Source organism: Lissotriton helveticus, chromosome 1_1 (assembly GCF_964261635.1).
Source record: "Lissotriton helveticus chromosome 1_1, aLisHel1.1, whole genome shotgun sequence".
NCBI lineage: Eukaryota > Metazoa > Chordata > Amphibia > Caudata > Salamandridae > Lissotriton > Lissotriton helveticus.
Genome location: NC_136057.1, coordinates 598,384,318 through 598,411,389, shown reverse-complemented (window position 1 = coordinate 598,411,389; position 27,072 = coordinate 598,384,318). Strand labels below are relative to the sequence as shown.

The window sequence follows — 27,072 nt, the reverse complement described above, 5'->3', positions numbered from 1 at the left end:
AGAGGAGACAGCTTGCATTGCTCCTCAAGGTTCTCAGTCTAGCTGTATAAGGCACTGCCCTGGTCACTTCATGCAAGGAGATCTTGGAGTCATAAGTCCATCAAGTTTAGGCTTTGATTTTCAAAGCATTGCCATAACCTTCAAACGCTAATAGAGACTGTGTTCCCAGCACATCTACCAACATCTTGACGAGGGAATGACCAGTACTTTTAAGCTAGTGTGGTGAGGAACCGAACTAAAAAAAAATCCTTTGGAAATTCTATGTATGAATTATCACATCTCCACAGATGCCATCACCAATCACCAACCACCATTTAATGAAGAACACCCAGGGATACAATGACCTTGCCGAAAATCACCTACACAAGGGACCTCAACAAAAACGTCCTTACAATCCCCATTGTGCTGTCCTATTGTTTGTTAAAATTCTAGCTTTTTGAAGGGTCAGGCAGCAAGTTGCTGCCGGTTCTTCTAGTTTATAAATCAAAGCTCTTTTGCACCATTTTACTTTCACATTCTATATTTTTACTGATCCATCGGAGATCGGTAAATTAAAAAAATGGCGCCTGTGTTTTTTTTTTATTCATGCTGTACAGCATCTGCATTTTGCGGATGATGTAGAGTGAGAATAAGAGGCACTTGCAGAGCCAACAGGTCTCAAAGGCGGGACCCATTGGCTTTGCAAATGCTCGTCACCACCTTTCCTTGTCACACATATGGCTAAATTGAAACAAAAATCACACCAGCTATTGGAGGCAGAGGACTGAGTGAGGATCAAATGGGTGTCAAAGAATAGAAAAACCCTGAGGTTACAGCAGAATCTGTGATCAAAAATAAACGGACTGCTTGGTACCGGCAACATCTAATGGAAAACCACAATGCATCAGCTTATCTAGTCCAATCCCATGGCAAATTTAGCTATATTGGAAAATTAAAGTTTTCTCCACGGTGGTTGTGGTGCAAAATGTGCAGATTGAACGAACAATTGACTACATTGAGCAGAAAGGCACAATGATCCACGTTGACACATCTTTCTCTTTCAGCCAAATTACAACCCGTCTCCACGACTTACATTGAAGATTGCTTTGCATTCTGTTTGTTTCCATCCACATGACTCATGTGTGCTTTCACTTCATCATTTTGTAGTGCTTTGTCTTGCCTGTTGAATGAAATGAATGTATATTTAAAACTTAACATTTTTTTAAAAAGATACCACCAAATTTGATATATAGCAGGGCACGTCTGAAATACAATTTACAATCCAAAATAAGAAATGATTAAGCCCAAAAATAAGGCATCTAGGGATGCATATGAACACATTGTAAACTGTCACTTTCAAAGAACACGTAATCAACTGTACTTCATTTATTTACTTTCATGTAGAGCCTCTTCACTACATACAGCACATTTCTAGTCTGCCACGTATCACTGGATAGGTTGTCGTAAATGTATAAAACAAATGTTCATATACTATTGCCGGGCAATGGACTGTGAGGAACTATCTTTTAGATAAACTGCATACTATAAGAGTCTATTGAGGGACAGTATTTTCCTCGAGAATAGATGAGGCTATGTGTCCCTAGTAATAAGATTCGAAACAGGAAATCAAAATACAGTCAATTATGAGACTGATTAAAAAAAGGAGCCTGAGATCAGTAAATTTAAAAACCAAGCAGGTTTATTCAAATATTAAAGTAAAATACAGAAGGTAGCAATTTGTAGTCAGGTTTAAATAATCAGCCATAAGACAATGGCTATAAAGACTCTTTCACATTTAAAATAGATGCTGCAGTGAGAAAATTCAGAAAAATGGGCTATGTACAAAATGTGTGGAAAATCGATAGAGAATCTGACAACATCCCTGGTAGAGACACAAAAGATCTGGCTCATCCACAATACTGAGGGTCTTTTATAGCAAATTTGGTAATACAAAGTAATGGAAATTGCACAGTCTGCATGAGGTGTTCAATTGTAGCCATATGACAACAAATCCTATTTCAACATTATAAAACCTAATACCACCATCTTAGAACTATCCCCTAAATGAATAAATATGCCTCTTCTGACCGAATGTCATCGGAAATGTCAGAACAAATATAGTTACATAAACAATGAAAAGACTCATTACTGATCGAACTACAGTGTGTGAGTAGGAAAAGCCTTGACAAGTATCTAAAGGCTTCCACCAGAGTTCTTTGAGAACATGTCATTATAAAACAAACAATGCACATGAGGCTGTGTGCATTGTCAGTAAGAATGAACATTATGAAACAGCAGCCAGGTTAATACGGGATCGAGCCGAGGCCTAGTTTAAGCATAGGTCAGAAAAACATAGCTCTGGACATCTCGCCATTATCGTTTCAATTGCAAATGACTCCTATTAATAAGCATAAATGATTCTAATCAGGAAATAACTCCCACAAACTAAATCCACAGCTATGTTAAACAAGAATTGGCAAAGTCAATAGGTCTGGCATTGACTGCTTTTCTACTGGTCTTGTAAAAGCGTGTTTCCTTTGGATGTTTTTTATTATACTGTACAAACACCATTCTCAAAGAGAAACATGCAACGACAAAGCCAATAGCTTAGCCACCAATGCCAGACCTATTTGCTTTGTCAAGGTTTGCTTCTCTAGTAATTAGAGTGGAAACTTGTGCCATTTTTGCCTAAGAGTTAATTTCCACACATCTTTCGTCTCTTTTTGTGTTATGACCATAGTAGCAGAGTTAACAACATTATTGTAACTGTCAACGGCATGGGAAATACAAGTGACTAACACCTGTCTAAAAAAACAAAAATATTAATTCCAAAGAGTTTGTGCAAAATAGTCACTTATTTGACTCAAAAAGGACACTGGGGCGCAGTAGTCACTGAGAGCTCTGAGGCAGTGGGTGCAGTTTTCCATGCTCATCAAGTTGTAGTGGATACCTTTCTAGAATGACACCAATGCCAAATAGCCAGGTAACGAGTCAAACTCTCTGTTACAAATAGTAGTGTTGCCCGACTGAGCATAGCACAACGTTGCCATTGAGATTAGGGCACTATGTAACACCTGTTAAGGAAATAGGGCAAAACTGCACATTAGTGCAAAGTTCACCTATAATGTGTAATACAGTTTAAGTACCACAGACCTTCAGAAAGCGCACCAGACCTACACTATGAATGCCCACTCACATTACAAGATCTACCTCAGATTAGTACTAATCTTCGAAGAGTTCCTTCTGCAAAAGGTTACATGTACCCAGATACTAGGCTGAGCAAGATAGTAGTCCTGTGTGCACTGCACACACATGCCTGTGCTTACACGTAACCATCCCAGCGCATCTTACCCTAGCTGCACAGCAGAAGCCTTATCTTAAAAGAAAGATACTGGTGGTTAACACTCAGTCCATTTACCATAAGTTTTACTCCAGTAACAATATTAGCACTGAAAGCACAAGTCCAAAAAATGATTAGTGAAACGTGATAAATTGTGCGGAACATAAAGTGCATAACCTATTTGCTACACCATCGATGCTAGATTCTGGGATAAAATGCTAATGGATGACCTGAATGATATATATTTGCAACTATGTTGGAGACCTGCTATCTGTCACAATCCTTTAGTGAGCAACAAGGAACACGTAGATTAAATTACCTCTTTAATAGGTGGAACTGATGCGTTACTTTTGCTAAAGATAGTCTCCTGTTAAATCCAGTTTAGGTGCATGTAATTTGGGGAACCACAAAGCTAGGTTGCATGTTTTATAATGAACATATAAATCTGTCTACAGCCACTTCCATTCGAGTGACCAGGAAGGAAGCATTGACTACAACAACACTGAAGTATTACCTTATGCATTGTTTTCGATGGCTATTTTTTATCTTAGGAGCATGTTTGTTAAGAAAGAAGTTATGTGAGCATTGTTAATAACTGTCTTGGTTCCCAAAGAGAAGGCTTAAGCCTGTCGAAGGAATTGTGATAAATATTAAATATATTCAACAGATAGAGTTTGTGTAAAGAAACACAACTATCGCAGTAATTGTTCTGTACGGTCATTGTTTATCCCCAGATCATAGATGCCGAGTCAGCAGTCACATATAATATAAGCGTTGACCTTTACAATGCGTTGTAATACATTTTGGTCTTTACCTCACATTTTCATGATTTAATTTTGTTTTATTTTTATTAAAAAAACAACAAAGACATCCGGTGACTTTAGCAGGTCACACATTTGTCATATATACAGTTCAATACTTCAAAATAATACATACAAAACATTGATAAGGGATCACAGAGACTCATGCGCTTCTGCTTCTTCCAGACATATTGGGGGCGTACAGATGTCTCCACGGTATCGATTCCAATTCTCCCAGATCTTACCCCACTTTTGGGGACAGCTCTAGCAACGTAGACCAACCTCTCTCTGAACATGCACCAATCCAAGTCTTCCACCCACTTTCCAACCCAGGGTGGCTGTCTAGCTCCCCACAACTGAGCAATATTACGCTTGGCTACCATACATGTGAACGTTACCCATTGTCTCATACACACACAGATCCGTGGGTTCCCAATCATTTAAAATACACCTGCGGGCCTCCGGCCGTAACTCCACCCCCAGGACATCCCGCAGCATATCATGGCTCTTTACCCAATAATCCTGCACCTCCATACAGTGCCACAATATATTCATGAAAGTTCATAGTTCTCCTCACCCCCTACGACACTCCCCATTCTCCGCCCTACCCATTCGAACCAGACGAGGCCCCGTGACATACGACCGGTGAAGAATCTTTAGCTGAACTAATCTGAGCCTCATCTGTATAGCCACCACCCGTGAAGGAGACCGCCTCCTGCCAGTCCTCGTCGTCTAGCTCCACCCCATCTGCACTCCATTGAGTCCTAATAAGTACCAGCCGGTCCTCCATATTATTGATGAATTTTTTATATATTAATGAGATGGTCTTCTCTGGGAGGTGACTATCTAACACTCGGTCTTCAAGGGGGAAGCGTCAGGGAGCGTCGTGCCTCTGGGGGTGTGTGTAAGCAGAGCATGCGTGATCTGAAGATAACAATAGTGCTCCTTATCGTGAAGGTGATATTGCTGCTTGAGGGAATTACATTTGTGAACTGTGTCCTTCCCCAAACATCTTTGATCTGCGTGATCCCAATGAGTTCCCACTTGTCAAATCTCTAGGACTTTCATAAACTTCCCAGCCTCTCCGAGCTCCATAATGGGGTGGCGAGTGTGAGTTTTCCCTCCCACGAGATACCTATTAGCCGCGTGCCACACCTCTACTGCGTGAGCCGTAGGTTCCGTGAGGGGAAACCGACCAGATCTGGCATTCAGTGCCCTAGTGAAGTCACCCCTTGGCACCTGCCAGCGGTCCATAGCATACCCCGGGTCCACGGGGGGCCCATACATGACATGATTCACCGCCGCCAACTGAGAGGCCCAATAATATTTTCGTAGGTCCAGCAAACCTATCCCTCCATCATACCAGGGGAGGATGAGCTTGGAAAAAGCTATACAGGGCTTACCGTCCCAAAGAAGCTGTCTCTGGAGGGCCTCTATGTCCCTGAAGTAGGACGCCGGTACAGGGTCCATTGCATTCTGGAGTGCGTATAAGAATCGGGGAAGGGCCATCATTTTGAAAAGCACTGCTCTACCCAGAAGGGTGAGCGAAAGTGCCCGCCATCGCGCCATGTCCCCCTTAAATCGAGCCATAGGGGGGCCCAAGTTGTTAGCATATCTTAACTTCAAGTCAAGCGTGATGTAGATACCAAGGTATTTAAACCCTATTGGTTCAATTTGTATCGGGCAGGTCTCCGGTATCGTCGGCGGATTGCCTCTAAGGACAAAGAGCACTGATTTCGACCAGTTGATTGCAAACCCGGAGTATCTCCCGAATATAGCAAGCACATCCAGAAAACATTTCAGGGATCCCCTTGGACTGGTAAGGTAAAGCAGGATATCATCAGCGTTTAGTGAGATTTTGACCTCCCATTCCAACGTCCACCGCAATCCTCGGATCGACCGATCCCACCGAACCCACGCTGCCAAGGGCTCTAAAGCCAGGGCAAACAGGAGCGGGGACAAGGGACATCCGTCTCGTGCCCCTGTCAAGGAGAAAGTCGGCAGACTTTCGATTATTTACCACCACTCTGGCTAGAGGATTAGCATACAATAAACGCACCCAGTTAATGAACTCTGGTACAAAGCCCATCTTTACCAATACTGCAAACAGGTGGGGTCACTCAACCCTATCAAATGCCATAGTGGTATCCAGAGACGCCAGTACCGCCGGTTCCTGGATCATTGGTGTCCTGCCCAATACTCCATGTAGCCTGCACAGGCTGAGAGCCATACTCTGATGCGGCATGAAGCCGGATTGGTCAAGGTAGTAATGACTTGGACTAGTCTCGTCGCCAACAGCTTCGCCAGAACTTTAGGTTCAGCGTTTAGCAACGAGATAGGTCTATATGATGAGCAGAGTGTCTTGGGCTTACCCGCCTTGTGGATGACCACGATATTTGCCACTCGTTGGTCGTACCGGAGCTGACCCCTCTCTCTACAAACATGGAGCGAATGCATGGAGCAAGTTTATTAGCACTCAATTTCTAGAGTTCTATAGGAAATCCGTTCGGGCCCGTGGCCTTCCCTGAGTGCACTCCTCTGATGGCCTGCACCACCTCATCATTCGTAAGTGGGGAATCTAAATATTCCCGGTTGTCATCAGATAGTGCGGGCATCGGATATCATTGCAATGTTGTCTGCTTCCGTGTATATCCCCGGCCGAGGTGTATACCCCCCATAATATTCCGAGAATTCATCCGCTATGGCTTGCGGGTCCTTAATCGTACTGGAGTTTCCCCCCTGTAACTCTGGTACCAACCGCAACGCCCACTCTCCCTTCTCAAGCCACACTATTAGTTTGCCAGCTTTATCTCCGTGCTCGTAAATCCTGCTTTGAGTCTCATCGTTCTGTGCTCTAGCCCTATCCCTAGCGAGGCCCCTATATTCATCCTGGCACAATTTTAACCGATGGACACCTCCTGAAGTTGCTGCCCTACATACCTCTACTTCCAACCTCGTCACCCCCGCCTCAGACATCTCCATTTCCGCCTGCCGTTTCTTCTTTTTTTGCCACAACCAGAGACAAAACCTCTCCCCGAATAACAGTTTTATATGCCTCCCACAAGGTCTGTGCCGAATTCACTGTATCTCTATTTTCTTGGAAGTATATTTCCAGGATCTTAATTACTTCCTTCTTGGCGGTGGGGTCTCTTAAGTGCCATGCGTTAATTGGGGCTATCCTACCTACATCAGATTGGCCGGTTTCCAACTGGAGCAAGATCGCAGAGTGGTCCGAAACTCCCCTTCGTAGGTGTCGCACCTCTTGAACTGCTGCAGCCTGAGCGGCTGGTAACAGTACATAATCTATTCTAAGCAAAACCAAAGGAAATGATGGACGGAGCGTTGACAATACAAGCACTCACCCCTAGTCAACTGATCTGGGTTTAATCCATCACCATTCTTTAGCCCACTCTGCCACCCCAGTGCAGACATGGCCATAATCTATTCTAGACAGGCTGTGGTGTGCAGCGGACACATGCGTATAGTGTACCCCACTTGGGATGCTTATCCTCCAACCATCGATAAGCCCTGTTTCTAGGAATTCGGGAGCCATCTCTGCGCTGGCCTCAGTATTCGGGCCGGGTGTCTGTCTATCTCCCCATCCACCACCGCATTAAAGTCTCCCCCATCACAAGGAGGCCCAACGGCAAAGTCAGGAAGATAGTGCTCAGGTCTCGAAAAGTGTCGGATTGAAGGCTGGGTGGGACATAAATGGACACGAAAGTAACTGTCTTCCCCTTCCACTGCCCTGATACACGGATGTAGCGGCCGCCGCTGGTCTGACCACGTGGCCTGAACGCTTAGGGGAAAATAATTTTTCACCAAGATACCGACTCAACTGGACCCAGCGCTAAACACAGCTTGTGCTACCAACTTAAAACCCCCTTTGTGTAGGGCCATGCAACGATTACCAATAAGATGAGTCTCCTGTAGTAGCACTACATCTGGGGAGTGTCATCTAATTAACTGGTACACCATTACCCTCTTAATTTTGTCCCCCAGGCCGTTCACATTCCAACTAATCACAGTTATCCCTGATCCCCTTCTAACACTTAACATTTAAACTGTATAGAAGCAAAACAATCATAGCTGTGTCTCCTGATGCAAAAAAGGAAAAGAATAAGAAATAACAATTCAAACAATTCTGCGCACAATGCGTTACCAGAACCTAAAATCCCCACCCGCCCCAAACCCCGTCCCCCTCCCTGCACCCCTGCATATGGCTGTCGCCCATCCCCAACTAGCAGTGTGCCTGTTGCCCAAAACCTAACCTACAAACTAACTAAAGGTAGTGATGAGGAGGAAGACCAACACTCTACCCCCCCCGCCCCACTAAGCACATCACCGGAATCTGGGGAATTCCATAGCAATCTCACAGGCGGCTGAATCTAGTCAAAGAACTAGCTGCGGAACCGCCCCACCACTTGACACTTCAAAACTGCATGAAAGTTCTTACGGCCCTCATCATTCCTGCTCCTGCGATTCATCTCTTCCACCTCGGTCTCGCCCCACCGGCCCGTTCGAATGTCTGCTGTCTAACCAGTCTGATGCCACCTCAGGGTTGTCAAAAAACCAAGCCTTTCCTTTTGATTTCCACCCGCAGGCGAGCCTGGAACATCATGGCATACTTTAGTCCCTTGTCCCCGAGTTTCTTCTTCACAGGAAGGAAGTTTTGTCGCTGCTCTGCAGCATCTGGGTGAAATCTGGGAAAAAGGAGTTTTGCATTTTCGTACCGCAGGTGGGTCCCTGCACGTGCCGCCTGTAAAATCACATCGCTATCTCGAAAGTTCAAAACTCTTGCAATCATCAGGCGTGGGGGAGCCACAGGCCTGGGCCTCCCCCTGGCACCCTGTGGGTACGCTCGATTGTGAAAAGGTTGCTCAGTCCCTGGGCTTGAGATGATTAAGGACTATGTCCTCCACAAATAGGTCCGGTGCCGGGCCCTCTGATTTTTCGGGCACCCCCAGGATGTGTATGTTACGCCTATCACACATTTTCATGATTTAAAAAATATATATAAATGTGTTTGAGAGAGATATATATATATTCACTGAAAAAAACATAGGTTTCACACCAGTTATAGTTAGCTGGAAGTTTTACTCGCATAAAACCATTGAAATTCCCACGTTATAGTTAGTTGGACTCACTATAACTTGCGCGTGCAATGCACTGCTGATGACGTCACATATTACATCACTCATGACATGGTCAGTGACATCACTCATGACATCACTGATGACACCATCCAGTGAATGTGTGTCTTTCTGAAAAATAAATATTAGTGAGTAATGTTTAAATATTTAAATATATGTATTAATGTTTCACCTTGTGTATAAGTGGCTGCATGGGTTGGTGAGTAGCTACATGTGTAGGTATATGGGTTATTAGATTTTTTTTAATATCAATATGAGTGTCTATATGTTTGGTGGGGGTGTTACTTAGCACATAGATGCATGAATGACTGACTCTCTGTTTGTATGTGTTTTGAATGCAGCATATGTGCAGGACTGTATGGGTGGATGAGTGTGTATATGTGTATGTTAGTGAGTGAATCACTGTCTCACTAGTGTCTTTATCAGTAACTACATATGTTTTAATCTAGTATATGTGAATATTGATGTATATAAGTGAGTATATGTGAGAGTGAGGGATTGTAAGAGTTCCTGTTTAAATAATTATGTATTTCTATAAGTGATTGTTTAAGAGAGTAAGTATGTGTAAGTTTCCTTACAAGTAAAGTGATAGTGTGTGTGTAGCTGTATATGCAAATAAATGGATGGTTAATAGTTTATTTGCATGTGTGAGTATGTGTGAGAGTATCTTTTGGATGACTGTCGTTGTGTAACAGGATATATAGGTGTATCACTATATATGATGAGTGAGTATATGTATGAGTGACTACATAGAACTGTTGGTGAATGAGTGGATGTGTATATAGATGGTGGAATTACTGAATTGGTTGTTGTAACTCGTATGGGTATCTCCATTTTAAAAACAAAATTAGTTTTTATTTTTGAATATGTGTTTCAAGGGTTACATTACAGTGAAAAGAGGTCTGTCACTTTGTCACAAGGATGGTATCATCAGTGATGTCATGAGTGATGTCACTGACCATGTCATGAGTGGCGTAATATGTGACGTCATCAGCAGTGCATTGCACGCGCAAGTTATAGTGAGTCCAACTAACTATAACGTGGGAATTTCAATGGTTTTATGCGAGTAAAACTTCCAGCTAACTATAACTGGTGTGAAACCTATGGTTTTTTCAGTGAATTTAATAGGTTTTTTAAAAGCAAATCTTTATAGGTATAAAAAATAATAAATTTTAAAATGAATTTTATATTGTATAATTATGTCAATTTTTTATATTTTTTTTATTTTTAAGTTGGGGTGCGCCCTGGGGCGCGTACCGGGGAGCGTCCCATAAGCGCTATTCTCGTGAACGAAAACAACATCGTGACGTATCGCGTAGACGTGTGATGCGTCATATGACGCACAGTGTAAGCGCACCCGGAAGCCCGCGTGCGCATACAATAGCGGAACGTCTCGACGCGCTTACGCCGCGCGCCCCGGGGCGTGCCCTGGAGCGCGACTACGGGCGCGCCCCGGGGCGTGTAGCGTAAGCGCGTCGGGCCATGTGACCAGAAAATAACACTTTCTATTGGTGCAGAACAGTTTTGGTTTCCAGATGAGTAAAGCCTGGGTCTTGTGATCTGAAAATAACACTTCTGATTGGTTCAGGACAGTTGTTTTTCCCAAATGAGTAAAGCCTAGATCTTGTGACCTGAAAATAACACTTCTGATTGGTTCAGGACAGTTTTTTTTCCCAAATGATGAGAAACCCCACCTTTCTTCCTTATTCTGACTTTGTCCTTTGACTGAGGAAGACCTGTTTCATCTATCGAGACAATTCTTTTGTACTTTGAAATGGCTACTGTAGCAGCAACAGCTGGAGCATCTGCACCACCACCATCACCAAGAGGACCACCACAACAATACATTGGTGGTGAAGAAGAGGAGGAGGAGGAAGAGGAGGAGGAGGAGGGGAGAAGATGGCTGCCTGAACAAAATACCCCATACAAGCCAAAAGAACACATTGTATGGGAGTTTTTTTCACTCCCAGAGGGCAAGAAAAAAGTGAATGCGGCCAAGGTAACTTGCCTAATCTGTGGCGAACAACTCTCAAGGGGCAATCCAGACAAAAAATATTCATTTGGTAGTAATACCATGATTCGACATATGACCCGGAAGCATCCTAACAACTATTCTCGTGCAGAGATCAGAGAACTGGCCAGTCACCTCCCCCAGTGTTCAAGGACCAGCTCCAAAAGAAAGCAACCCACTCCATCGGGACCAGTTACAACGGAGACGATGCCTTGTATTCAGCCACGATTTGCAGATTTTAGAATTACATGTATTGCATGTGGCAAGCTCATCGCCTATGGTGAACAGAGCATGAAGCTCGTCGTCCTTGCTGGTGACAATCACAAATGCCCCAAAAAACAGTTTTTTGTTTTTTGCTCCTGTTGAGCCATTTACAATTCCCTGTTTTTTGTTTCTCCTCATAAAAAATACAAAAAATATATAAAACTGTTTTGAAAAGCCAGAAAAAAGTACAAAATGTTCAAAAAAATATTAAAACAAATATAAAACAAAAAGAAAAAAACAGTTCTTTTTAGAACTACCTTTCATTTATAAAAATAAACCGATATTTTTAATGAATCACTGTCAATTTTTTTTTCTTAGGGTACGCGTACCGGGGCGCGCCCCCCAAAAAAATAGAAAAAAAAATTTAATGAAGGAGTTACCATGAGGGAAGAACACAGAGTAATATTAAGAAAAAGAGAGCTACAGGATGAACACAGAGGGATTGTTTATTACATAGTAAAAAACAGAGAAGTGTAATAGGGTGAAAGTGAGAAAAGTAAAATGACTAAAGGAGCGAAAGAAGGGAAAAGAGAGAGGAAGAAGACTAAAGTAGAGATAGTGGGAGAATGTGAGTGGGTATTGAAAGAAAAAGAAAGGACAGTAAAAAATTGAGAATGAAGGGTAGTGGCGTAACCGGGATAAATGAAGAACGGTGAGTGAGGGTAAGAAAAGACCAGTTAGTGTAAGTAAAGAGGGGTGAAAGAGGGTGAAAAATTGAATTAGGATAAGACATGGGGAGTGACAAAGAGAAAGGACAAAGAGAGTAAAGAAAACAGTACCTGAATGGATTTTAGTTAAACAGCAAAGAAAGATAAGTAATGCAGGGTGTGTGACTTATAGGGAGTCAGTGGCTGTAGGTCGGGGTGTGGGTGTGTAAGGTGTGTCTGTGGGTGTGGGGGGTGTTTTGGTGTGGGTGGAGGTGAGGGTGTGTGAAGTATGTGTGAGGAGTGTATTGGTGTGGGGTGTATATGTGTGTGATGTATGTGTGTGTATGGAATGTGTGTGTGTGTATGTGAAGAGTGTGTGTATGTGAAGAGTGTGTGTGGGGGGATTTTTTGTATGTATGAGGTGTATGTGTGGTGTGTGTGTGGGGTGTATGTTAGAGGTGTGTGTATGTGTTCAGAGGGGGATGAGGTGTGTGTGTAGGAGTAAGATAAATAATTAAGAAAAACAAAATGAGCGAAGAAGCAAAGGAAGGGAACAGAGGGTAAGTGAAGTAAAGAATAGGGATTGAAAGAAGTTGAATATGAGAGGGGAAATAGGGAAATTGGAGTAAACATGGAGAATAAGAATAAGTGTGGTAAGCAGAATAAAGACACAGGAGTGAGGTTGGTTGAGAAAATATTAGTACGCTTAAAGCAAAGGGTGATGACAAAGCACATTTTTTTAGTCATACTTACCATATAATAAATGTAACTTTAATTATTTTTTTACTGCACTTTGTATCTGTGAAAGAGAGAAGAAAAAATAAGTTATAATTAGTAAAATGTGTATTTTAAATTAAAATATACAAATGAAGAGGTTAAAAATCGTAACAGTGTATCTAGAAATAAAGTAAGAGTGAAGGACACAGAAAGGGAAATAAAGTAAGGTAGAAGGATAAAAAGAGAAAAAAAGAAATTGAATGAGAGCAAATTACTAAAATTAAGGCATATAGATTCACTGACAGAGGAAGAGAAGAACAGAGAAATGAACTGAAGGTAAGAAAGATACTAAAACAATGTGACTTAGCAAAACTAAATCAGGAAACAGTAGTAAGTAAAAAGATAATGACTGAGACGGAAAAGATAAACACAAGTGAACATAACACAAGGAGAGTGAGGCACTGAGGACATAGAAGTAGTGAACGAAAAATAGAGAGAAAAGGTCAAAAGTAAGGAGCAAACAAAGATAAGCGAGGGAGAGTGGGTGATTTATAGTGATAGAGTGCGATAATACTGCTGAGTGAGTAAACAGGAATTACTAAAAGAGCAAAGGAGGAAAATACGGAAAAGGGAAGTAAAGCAGAGAGACTGAAAGCTGAAAACTTATGCAAGGGAGAGAGGGGATGCAGACAGTTGAAATGAGAATGAGGGCTTGTCAAAGAAGTGGAGTAAAGGAACAGGGGTTACAGAGAGTGAAAGAAAGACATTATAAGTGAGTAAAAAGAGCTGAAAGGGGATGGAAAAAGGAAAGTGAGTGTCAGAGAATGGGAATACAATTTAATTTACACAATCCAAAGTATAGAATAACTTTTACAACATGTTACATAGTTTATTTATGCTGTTCTCAGAATATATTGAATTTCACTTAAAACAGTGAGTTCAAATTACTCATCATATGACAGCGGGAAAAAAAACCACAATCTAAAAGATTGTGTTTTTAAAAAAAACTTAGATACTGACAAATGACAAATGTACACTAATCTTTGATTGACTTACTTTTCCTTGAGGCCAAATAGTATATCATAGAGGTCCTTTTCTCGTTGCAAAGTACTTTGCTGTTCAGTAAAAAATCCATTTCATCGACTTTCTAGAAGAAAAACTCCAAGAACATCTAAAATATTTTCATTATTTTCAAATACCCCTTTTTTCAGTCATGACTCTTCACTCATTCCTGTACCTTTCCCTTTGGCCAAACAGTGTCAGATGTATGAGTATATTTTCAAATTAATTCAAAGAAACTCTGAAATGACCTTTTTTCCGACGTTCTGAAAGAAAGGCTCTACAACATTTTCACAATATTTAAGTATTTGTAAAACCATCTCTGACTCACTCATGTTCATCATTTTGTATAATACTAATATCACTTCCTATGAGATCCACTTACAGTACCTATATGACAAGTCAATTTTTTATATTACCTGGATCACTTTTACTCAGAATATATTTTTAAACAGCAAAATAACCTTTATTAACTGCTCCCGTATTCATAGGCCAACAGCAAAATAACCTTTATTAACTGCTCCCGTCTTCATAGGCCAATTACCTTTACCTAAATTTTAGTTCTAAAAACACTAGGTATGAATTTTTTAAGCCAAAGGGCAAACGTTGTTTGAAAGTCAAATGAGTGTCGTTACATTGGGTCCAACCTTTACAACTTTTTAAATAGCATGTGTAATGCCCTGATGTTGTAGAAGGACCTTCATGAAAAATAATAGCTGCAGTTGCAAAGGTTCTTCCTGATCTCGATAACTGTGAAGCCACAACATTTTTAATAGAAGTTGTCGATTTAGTTCCATCAGGTCTACATCGTTGGAACATTAAAATGACATACTGACCATAATTTTGTAGAAATAATGTGAACAGCATTGTAGACTTACATTGGGTACACGCCATATTGTGATCAGCTGCTTTAACTAGATTATTAAAAGGCACTGATTTGCAGTCTGGTAAAGTCAAATATATAAATCTTTCAGTGTCTATTCTAGTAGTACTTGATAAAGTACAGTTGTCGCAGTCATGCTGCCATTGATAAGAAAGGCTAAAAAGATTTTTTATATCTACACCTTCATCTTCCAATACATCCAACATATACATTAAAAATTCCTGACAATCCTGCTGAATATTCTGTGACAATTGATTTTGACCAGTACATATGTCTAGAAGATTTCGAATTTCTGAAACACTTTCTATTTTTGCTCTATCACTGGTACATTTGTCAAACACGGAATTCAACAAACAAAATCTTTGATCCCGATTTTCAACAATCTGTTCTTGTATATTTTGAAGAAAAAAAACAACATTAACCACTACATTAGCATAGCAGTTGACACCAGACCTGTTTTCAAACTGAAATCCAACAACATCTTCAACAGAATCCTTTTTCCTTCTGCTTACAATTAAAGTTTTGTCTACTTTTTGCTACTACCTCACTGCAATTACTCTCATTTCTTCTTTTTCGGCCTACCACACGTTTTTCAATCAGAGGATATTGAGGCAAATGTGGAGCATACTCTCTTCTTAACCTATTGTATTCTTTAACACAATGTAGATCTGCACAAATCTTTGTTTCGTCACACTCAATCAAGTACAATCCTGATAAAGTTCTGACTCGTGATAATGCCACATATGCCATACCCTCTTTAAACACAGAACTTCCAAAGTTCACCAAAGCGCTATACTCTGTCCATCACCACCCCCCTTTTTGAATCGTTTTGGCCACCACAAGTGTGGAAGGGTATGCTCAGATGTGAGTCCCTTGCTCACTGCACCATCAGGATTCAAGCAAGCCGGGCCGAAGACGGCTGTAATGCCAGAAACCGGTCCCCGGAAGCTTGTTTCCTTTCCAGTAAAGAATTGGCTTGGTAGTTTGGTCTGCCCTGGTCCCATGATGCACTGGGCCAGGGACAGACTAATTTGCATGTAGCCAGGTTCTGAACTGGGATGGTGCAGTGAGCTAAAAAACGGTGATGGATCAAGCCCTGATCTTTTGACTGGGTAGGAGTGTTCTGCTTAATTCAGATACTCTGTCCATCACCACCCCCCTTTTTGAATCACCAAAGCGCTATCTACACTTAAACCTTGAGACTTATGAATTGTCACCGCATATGCCAAACAAATAGGAAACTGTTGTCGGCGAACATATAAGTCTTTCACGAGCAAAAATCTAGCTGAACAACGACAAATTTGTTCTATTTCATCAATGCCATCAAATTTAATTTTTAAAATTTCAATTCTATCTCTATTTTTGTAATTCACAAAACCAACATGACCCATTGCTCCATTTACCAGACCTCTTTCAACATTTAAATTCCTTCTCAAAATGATACGACAATTTAAACACACATTCAGAGTCTTTTCAAAACCAGCAGTTTTAGATTTAGTCTTCTCTAATGAATCCAATTTTGATTTCAAATTTTCAGACAAAATAATTGTTGCTCCCTTATGCTCTATTTTATCTGTAGCTTCCAGTTTCACTATCTCTTCATTTTCTAACTTTAACATTTTGTTGTTGAACATGGAACATTCTTTCAGAGTTGGCATCAAACATATGCCAGATTTCTTCTCGTTAATTTTCTTAAAAATATTCTCTGGAAGAATGTTTTCATTTGGGTACAAATTTGAAATGAATCGTCCATGTAAAGCTTCTTTCCCTTGCTGACTTACTTTTCCGATTCTTACGTCTTGTAAATTATTTTTATAATCATCATTTGCCTGCCGCATATTTTGAAGCAGTTCTGCATATTTGAAGTTTAACCATATATTAACGTTTCCAATGCTTCCTAGGCACTTCCCGGTATCTTCATGCGTGAGCATTTTGAACACAGGTTGTCCTTTCACTGGAGTCAACTGCAGTAGATCTCCAAAAACAATAATGTGTTTTCCTCCAAATAAGACATCATAGTCTGTTCTAAGAATTTCTTGCATTCTCAAATGAACAAAAGCAAGCATTATATTTGACACCATGCTTACTTCATCAATGATAAGAAGTTTCATTTTCTTCAGGACTCTCGAAACTTCGGAACACGCATCTCCAGATAGCTTGTGATATTGCAATTTGTTATCATGCTCTACTGGCAGCATCAGTAAACGATGTAAAGTAATCCCTTTAATGTTATGTGCAGCCAGCCCAGTTGGAGCAGTAACAACACAAGACAGCGGTGATTCAGTCCTTTTCTGCAGATAAGTTGCAATTGCTTTAATCAGAATTTTTTTTCCAGTTCCCGCTTCTCCACTCACGTACAGTTGGACAGGCTTAAATGATGTACATGAGCACTCTTTTTTCTCATGACTGAATCCATGTTCAATCTGTTTTGTGACTTCATCATATATCTGTTTCTGCTCAAGGTTTAGTTTTTTCACCAAATCTTCTAAGTTAACTACATCATCTTGAGCTTGTTCCATAGCTCTTTCCACCTCATCCATGGCAGTGGCAGCTTCATTTTGTATAATTGGTCCTCCAAGTGGATCCTGACTCAATGAAGCAGAACTCTGACTGTCTTGAGAACTGTCTCTAGCAATCTCTGCAGCAATTGTGGCTCCTTGCTCTATTTCTTTGTTCAACATTTGCAGATAATTTGGAAAAACAGAGCATTCTATGGTATCCTTGATTGCATTAAAAGAATCTTCGTAACACAGAAAATCTCCAAGTAGTTCCTCTTCTGTACGCCATGGCTTAAAGAGTTGCAAAAGAGCCAAATAGTAAAATTCTCTTTTGTCTGGATTTTCACAACTCAATTTTCGATGATTAATCAAATGACCTTTTCTCTGTTTCACTAGACATCCTTCACATCCAATGACAGCATATATTCCATTATTGATATCTTCTCTGATGTTCCTCTTATAAATATATCTTTTCAGAACTTCATAGAGACAAGCGTTCTCAAGATAAGGACTTCTATTTGGATAGTATGTATCCAACATGTTTGTCTTCAAAATATCTGTACTTTCTGGTTCTTTCTCCGCCAAATACTCTATTTCCTGTACAGATTTAAAAACTCGGTTTCGTGTTGCAGCAAGACCTAGACTCACCCAAATGATGGTTCTAGATTTGGCATAGAGACTTGCTGATGACAATCGATCAGAACATTCCTATGCTCCAATTTCTCGATGTGACAACATCTTCAGACTGTAACTGTATAATTTCTTGCTTAGACTCTTTTCATGTGAAATGTCCTCCCACATTTCCTTCAGTTCTGTCTTTTCTTTTTTTGTGATGTAAGACGTCACATATCGAGCCACAGCAATAGAGTTGTCAGCAACGAATTGAATATCCATGTTAGCATTCCACATGGACAAAATCACTGGGTTGTAATCGTTGATGTACTTGGACTCTTCGTTTCTTTTTAAATTGTATGTATTTTTTGGTGATTTCCTCGTCACAGTATGTCGCAGAGAAGACATCAAATTATTTACTCTTCCTTTAGAAATCACTGGTCGTGGAAAGCTGAAACGACATTTTGTGTAGAACTTGTCCTTGTTTCTGAATTTTCGACGACAGTACTTTCCACAAAGATGGGATTGAAAGCGTAAAACTTGTTGCCTTTAACTATTTTCTTCGGTAGTTTTTAGAACAGCACATGTTGAATACTCTTCAATGAAGCTCATCACTGTCTCATCCGATTCTGTTCCAAATTTGGGTGCATCTTTAATCCACAACAACATATGTATGTGAGGAGCACCTCTCGCTTGATACTCCTTTCTCCAAAAGAAATCCAAAACCTCTCCAAGGGGAGGATTTTTTTTGTTGGTAATAAAAGACATCATAGCTTCAAATCTATGATTGAAATATCTGCATACATTCACTGGATCCAAAGAACACAGTTCTCCAGGTGTTTTAAATTCTATATTTTGTATATTTTCATTTGCCTCTCGTAGAAATTGAAGTAAGTCGTCCCATGCATACTCGGCACAGCTAAGAGTGAGGAACCATGTAGGAGTTCCTAAGTTTCTCAGCATACATTTCAATTCCCCATGACGACGGTACCAATACTCGTTTGTACCACGCTGACATGCCATGAGATTGATTAAATGAGATTCCAAAATATTATCTTGCAGATTCACTTTCTCCATAAAGTCCCTCGCCGAAACATTTTGCAGATGTGCTCCACTTTTCAGTATATGGTTTACTGCATAAGAAAGCCCAGACAAGTCACTTTCATACAGTAAATGAATCAAATAGGGAATGCATTGACGAAATCTTGGATCTTCAGCATATAATCTTACAGTTCGATATTCAGATGCAGGAATTTGAATTGGTCGATCGTCATATCGTCCACCTCGACCTTTTGGATATAGCTGTGGAAAACAACGAGCATCCAAACTTTCTTCCCATACACTAATGGGACTTCCTTTTGCTGCTTTCATTTGAAACAATTCAATTGCATTCCCCATTACTTCTTTGGAATGCAAAGGATGAACAGTATAATGTTCATATATTTCTTCACTTCTAGACACATCAACTTTTTCAATTTGGCCGCCTGAACAATCACGGTCTTCATCTGCAGCTGTTTCCTCTGCTGCAACACATACATCTTTGTAATACTCATTGTTTTTGACTAAATACAACGTTGCCTTTTTGACTTTCCTAACATCCACTAAATCTTGCCAGATTTTCTTACTCTTTGTCGGAACCCCATTAACTAGAATAACTAAAGGTTCCTCTTCTACTTGTTCTATACCAATTGTATCAATATTTTTTTTGAAATCTAGAGGCAAATAAACAACTCTTCCCTTTAATCCTCTCTGCAAATCTGTAGGAGGCAATTTCCCTATCTTAGGCTCCATGCGAACAATTGCCTGAAAAGGATGGACACATTGAATTAAAATAGACTCGTATGTATTTAAATCCATCAATTCACGGGGAATGTCTACCAACTCCAGATTATTATGAACAGCTCTAGCAGGCATTCTGTTTTGATTTAATTTATCATAACAATATTTACAAATACGCTGATCAGAACTCAAATCAAAACAATTCTCCACCCACAAATAAGTTGCAAAATCCTTCCACTCATAATTATTCATCTTTTCACTTTTTACGTATAAATCAACTAATCTAGTTTGATGTTTATAATGACTTCGTCGACAACACACACACGTAAAATTCGGCCTTTCACTTGATTTCACCTTAAACCTGGTAATTTCCTGCTCAAACTTTTCTGTACTTGAAATCTGTACATTGTCTTCCACATTACCTTGAATTGCTGTGTCAATTTCTACACTGTCCTCTTTTTCACCAAAATAACAAATCTCAATTTCTTCACAAATCTTCTTCACATCTAATTCAGTTCTATGCAAAAGAGCACTGTTTAATTGTTTAAGCTTAAGTGCTGGACTTTTTGCATAATACAACATTCTCACCAATTTCCTCATTTTGGTATGATGCACTGCTAACATCCTAAAATGATGAAAAACACTCTGACAGACTTTTCTAGAAGACAAGCCAGTGAATGGCCTTGCAAACCTGTGTTTTCTCTCACTCTGCAAGGATCTAAGTCTTGCAACAACTTCACTTTCTGCTTTAGACTTTTCTTACTATATGTACGTAAGAAATTACAAAACAAATCAATTGATTCCTGTCGCACACTACAAATACGACTACACTTCCAAGTGTACACTGGACCCTTAGTACGTCTCCCTAAAACTTCATCAGTTAACACCTCTTCTGGTTCTCTAGGCACAAGTTTCTCTTTTTCAATCGGACAACCGTCTTTCACTTCATACGCTCGACCACTGGTGTCAACTGCATGCACTAAATCATTCTCCTGGAAGTAACTCTCCTCATTAAAAAATGGCTCACAACTTGAACTGTGCATCCATTCTCCTGAAAAAACTTTACAAAAATTAGTCCGATTAATTACTCTTTTCCATCTACTGTTTGATTTGAAAACATCAATTGTCTTGTTAAGTGTCCTAATTCTATTGATTATTAAAATAAATAATTTTTCTTAACTTCAAAAGCCTGATCAACAATCTTCTCTACACTTTTCTTTTTCTTATAAAAAGCAGCTCTCAGTTTACCTTTCCTAATGTTGTTTAATAAATTTAAAACCACCCTATTGCGAAACATTTGTTTACGAATGTCTCTAAACTGATTCTGCCTTCTATTCCTATACATATTATTCTCTCTTACTCCAGCTGTAGGATTCTTTGAGGTTCTCTCCTTCCTTTTCAAATTTACTCATTCTCTTTTTCTACATGCTGTCCAACAATTTTTTTTGAAGTACATATGTTGCGTATGAAAGACTTAGTTGCCTTACCAGGAGCTTGGTTTCTGTTTTTTGAAGTATTTGTTGTGGAAGAGTGCTGTAATTCCGTTGTTGTTTTTGTTTTTTGGCGGTTATGTTCTTTTCTTCTCCTTTCCCTTGAGGGCATGTTTGCTTACTCTTGAAATCTTGATTTCAATCTGTGTTAAACAAAAAAAATAGCACATTATAGACCACTATTACCAAACAACAAAGCAATGACAAAAAGCAAACGATCTATTCAGGGTTACAGATCAGGTGAGGATTCTCCAGGGGTGCACAAAAGGTGAGGCCTGTATTGAAGAGTATAGTGGAAGACAGCTCTGTCCACAGGTACAAAGAAGATGAGACCTGTGTCTAAGAGTCCAGTAGGGGATAGACTTCATGAAGTCTAGTCCACTGCACTCTTATACACAGGCTTCACCACCTATGCTTCCCAGGAAAGGCCTCTCTCCCACTACAGTCTTGATCATAAACCTCACCTCCTCTGTCCCTCTGGACATGTCTCACCTCATCTGCACAATCTACTTCCTAATCTCAGGTAACACAGGTGACATAATTGTGAAAAGGTCAAAAAAGTTTATTTAATCATGCACACACTTTATTTTTTCTCAAAAATGTAAAAGCTATTAATTTGCACCAAAATCGATTTTTCCATAACATTTTAGAAACAGTGCAGGTTCTACTATTTAAACTTTCTGAAAAATGTAAAATTCATTAATTTGCAGCAAAAATATTTTAGTAGTGTAATGAAAAGCTTATACATATGACCTTTTCATTGTTTTTCAAATGTTATTCTAAAAACAAATTATAAGGCCTAAGCAGGAATACTCATGTGATGAAGCCTGTCCAGGGGAGCACAAAATGTGAGGCTTGTGTCCAAGAGTGCAGTGGACAGGACTAAACTGGAGTAGTGTGTAAGAAAAAGATGAGCCTTATTTATAAACCCCTGCATCAGTTTTGCGCTACTGAAGCGTCATTTTTTGTGACGCATTGGCGGCATAAAACATGTGCCTTGTTGCGCCATATTTAAAAAGTGACGCATGTAGGTAGATGCGTCATTTTTTAAACCTCTGCGCCACATTATACCTCTGTCAAGTATAATGTACACAGAGGGGTCATTTCTCCGCAAAAAGCCTCGTAATAATGACGCAGTGAAATCTATGAGATTTCACTGCGTCACTTTTAGGACACTGTTACGTCAAAATCTTGCACCTGCCTCACAGCAGGGATAAGACTGAGGCAAACGCTTTCACATGGGGCTTTCCCCATGTGATAGGATTCTGACACCTAAGCAGGATGCAGATGAGATGAAGACTGTCCAGGAGAGCACAAAACGTGAGGCTTGTGTCCAAGAGTGCAGTGGACAGGACTAAACTGGAGGAGTGTGCAAGAAAAAGATGAGCCTCATTTATAAAGCCCTGCTTCAGTTTTGCGCTACTGATGCGTCACTTTTTGTGACGCATTGGCGGCATAAAACATGTGCCTTGTTGCGCCATATTTAAAAAGTGACGCATTTGGGTAGATGCGTCATTTTTTAAACCTCTGCGCCACATTATACCTCTTTCAAGTGTAATGTACACAGAGGGGTCATTTCTCCGCAAAAAGCCTCGTAATAATGACGCAGTGAAATCTATGAGATTTCACTGCGTCACTTTTAGGACACTGTTACGTCAAAATCTTGCACCTGCCTGACAGCAGGGATAAGACTGAGGCAAACGCTTTCACATGGAGCTTTCCCCATGTGATAGGATTCTGACACCTAAGCAGGAGTGCAGATGAGATGAAGACTGTCCAGGGGAGCACAAAAGGTGAGGCTTGTGTCCAAGAGTGCAGTAGACAGGAATAAACTGGAGTGGTGTGCAAAAAAAAAAAGAACCTCATTTATGAGGCCCTGCGTCTGTTTTGCACTACTGATGCGTCACTTTTTGTGACGCATCGGCGGCATAAATCATGTACCTTTTTGCGCCATATTTAAAAAGTGGTACAAAAGGGGGTGGTGATGGACGGAGCATCTGAATCAATCAAACACTCACACCCAGTCAAAAGATCTGGGTTTAATCCATCACCGTTCTTTAGCCCACTCTGCCACCCCAGTTCAGACATGGCTATATGCAAATCAGTCTGACCCTGTGCCTCATGGGAACAGTCCAGCCCGAACTGCCAAGCCATGTCTTCCCTGGACCGGAAACAAGCTTCCGAGGACCGTTTTCTGGCATTCCAGCCGTCTTCAGCCCGGCTTGCTTGAATCCAGTGGCAAAGTGAGCAAGGGACTCACGTCTGAGCATACCCTGCCACACTTATGGCGGCCAAAAGCGGTACAAAAGGGGGTGGTGATGGATGGAGCATCTGAATCAATCAAACACTCACACCCAGTCAAAAGATCTGGGTTTAATCCATCACCGTTCTTTAGCCCACTCTGCCACCCCAGTTCAGACATGCTATATGCAAATCAGTCTGACCCTGTGCCTCATGGGAACAGTCCAGCCCAAACTGCCAAGCCATGTCTTCCCTGGACCGGAAACAAGCTTCCGAGGACCGGTTTCTGGCATTCCAGCCGTCTTCAGCCCGGCTTGCTTGAATCCAGTGGCAAAGTGAGCAAGGGACTCACGTCTGAGCATACCCTGCCACACTTATGGCGGCCAAAAGCGGTACAAAAGGGGGTGGTGATGGACGGAGCATCTGAATCAATCAAACACTCACACCCAGTCAAAAGATCTGGGATTAATCCATCACCGTTCTTTAGCCCACTCTGCCACCCCAGTTCAGACATGGCTATATGCAAATCAGTCTGACCCTGTGCCTCATGGGAACAGTCCAGCCCGAACTGCCAAGCCATGTCTTCCCTGGACCGGAAACAAGCTTCCGAGGACCGGTTTCTGGCATTCCAGCCGTCTTCAGCCCGGCTTGCTTGAATCCAGTGGCAAAGTGAGCAAGGGACTCACGTCTGAGCATACCTGCCACACTTATGGAGGCCAAAAGCGGTACAAAAGGGGGTGGTGAACGCATGTAGGTAGATGCGTCATTTTTTAAACCTCTGCACCACATTATACGTCTGTCAGGTGTAATGTACACAGAGGGGGCATTCCCCCGCAAAAAGCCTCATAATAGTGACACAGTAAAATCTATGAGATTTCACTGCATCACTTTTAGGACACTTACGTAAAAATCTTGCGCCTGCCTTACAGCAAGCGTAAGACTGAGGCAAACGCTTTCACATGCAGCTTTCACCATGTGAAAGGATGCATTGCTGGAGTACAAGCATTCCATTTCATTACTGAAAACTCACTATTTTACAAAATACATTTCCTCTCTCTTGCAAACAATGCTACCAAGCATGACCAAAAAAATAACACAAACAAACAGCAAACAAGCTCAGTGTGCTTCCTAATCGTTTTCCAATTAACATTTTATGAACAGAACACAGGTCCTATGTACAAGCATTAATTTTCACTACTAAAAGCCATTAATTTACCTTACAATCGTTTATTTAATATTTTATGAACAGAGCACAGATCATATTTACAAGCATTCATTTTCACTACTAAAACCCATTGTTTTGCACTAAAATCGTTTTTCAATCAACATTTTAGAAACACTGCACAGATCCTATATACAACCATTCATTTTCACTACTCGAACCCATTGATTTTCACTAAAATCGTTTTTCAATTACCATTTTAAGAACAGAACACAGGTCCTATGTACAAGCATTCATTTTCATTACTGAAAGCCATTAATTTTCTCTAAAATCGTTTTTTATTTAATATTTTATGAACAGAGGACAGATCCTATATACAAGCATTCATTTTCACTATTGAAACCCATTGATTTGCCCTAAAAATTTATTTTTAAAATAACATTTTAGATACTAAGTGCAAGTCCTATGTACAACCATTCAACTTCACCACTGAAACATCACTATTTCACAAAATAAAAATCCTCTATTTTGCAAATATAGAAACCATGTATTTTTTAAAAGCATCACACAAACCAAAAGCAAAGAAAATCAATGTGCTTCTGAATCTAAACTCTCTATCTAAATGAATCATAACTCACCTTTACAAATGCTTTGAGATATTCAGAACAGTGTCAGATACACACACCAATATTTCTATAGCAGAGCAAAAGGTATGTTCTCCAGGCACTACAACCATTAATGGCACAGAAAATCTCTAAATCTACCCACATATTGCTCATGGTAATCAATCAAAACTCTTCCCTCTGTATTTACAAACCTACACCCTTCCCCCCTCAGCCCTTTCTACCTGTTACCATAGCAACTCCCTCCTCACTGAGCTCTCAGGTTTAAAAGTTTATTCTACAATGTTGCAAATCACCTCAGCAAGGATGTTTGACCTGCGAATATACCAGCTTATCTGGTGCAATGTTTCTTTAAATGACTTTTTTTTAACCATTCAAATTACTTCTTACACAGAACACAACCATGCACCCTAACATACAGTTTTCAACTATCTCAATCTACCAATCATTGCTTGTGATTCAAGAGCACTGAAACTCCACAGTTTTTTTTTTGCAAACTCTTACTGTTCCAACTGCCATTTTATTCCTACACTTCATCTGACTGCACCAGAACCTCCTCTACCATGTATTCTGTCTGGATTATTGGACATAGCTATATCCACTGGGCTCAAAGGTATGCAGCTACCAGAAATTTTCACAACCTTGATTTACCAAATGTGAACATTAAATGGATTGGCCAGAGAGGATTGAGATGTCACCAATTGATACCATTGGTGAAAACCTTTTTGCATTTGCCACACCCTAACCTCATAATTCTGCACTGTGGTGATGGCACTTTTTCCCTCAAACTGCCTTGGTATTTTCCAATATATGCCAAAGACAGAAATGGAACTGGTCAAACCAATTTTGTCCACAATTTGAGAAAGCACGGAAACATGTGAATAAATCTGTTTCTGCTTACATGAGTGACTCTGGAATGGGTTCAATATACAACAACAACTTGCGTTACAACATGCAAGATATCTACAGAGGAGATGGTGTGCACTTCTCAGATGAGGGGAATAGAATATTCCTCCTGAATTTAAGACTGTGCATTGGTACCTACTTGTAGGTACCTAAATCAGCCACAGAACCCAAAAGCCCTTTTCAGGGCTACCCTATCTCTGATCACTCCAAAAGATTATCTTTTTTTAACTTTTTTCACTGTTTTTCACTAAAGTACGCTCCCCGGTACGCTTCCCGGTGCGCTTCCCGGTGCGCGTACCGGGCACTCCCCCCGCGAAAAAAAAATATTTTTTTTTCCCGCCTCTATGGGCCTCCTAAGACCCCCTCAGAAAACCTAGAGGGTCAGGGAGTACCTACGATGCCCCCTTATACCCATTCCCAACATTGTTTGTCCTCCATTTTCTGTCTTAAATCTACCGAAACACAAAATGGAGGACTCCCGTTGCGCTGCCGGTACGCGTACCGGGACGCGCACCGGGAAGCGCTCCCAAATTTTTTTTAAAGTTAATTTACATAAAAACCACTGGAGACACCTTCACCACATATAGAATAGGCCATACTACATACCAGTCCCTACCATTTTCCCAAATTTGGTGGAATTCCATTGAGCCATTTGAGCTGTAGTACTGTCTAAATATCCTGAGGTAAATTACATGACAAAAACACATCTGAAGTGTTAGAATTTACAACCAATTAAAATGTTACTTTCATTTTCTACTTTATTTTCATGACATTTGATTGGTTATGTACATGAATATAAATGAAAAATGAGAGGGAAACACGGCCATTTTGACTACAACTACCTGCGGTACATCTTGAAAGGATTTTCGCATTTTTTCTTCTTCACCTCTCTGTAAAGTAAGTTGATA

General features: G+C 40.5%; 1 protein-coding gene across 5 annotated transcripts in view; it reads right to left on the bottom strand.

The window, feature by feature from the left end:
- The window catches only part of IRAG2 (inositol 1,4,5-triphosphate receptor associated 2), a 1,168,119-nt gene that overhangs the window by 9,963 nt on the left and 1,131,084 nt on the right, over positions 1–27,072 (bottom strand). For all 5 annotated transcript variants that reach the window (XM_078674100.1, XM_078674103.1, XM_078674104.1 and 2 more), the window contains one exon: positions 1,073–1,159. In XM_078674100.1, the coding sequence (XP_078530226.1) occupies positions 1,073–1,159 (87 nt within the window). The remainder of the gene's footprint in view (positions 1–1,072; positions 1,160–27,072) is intronic.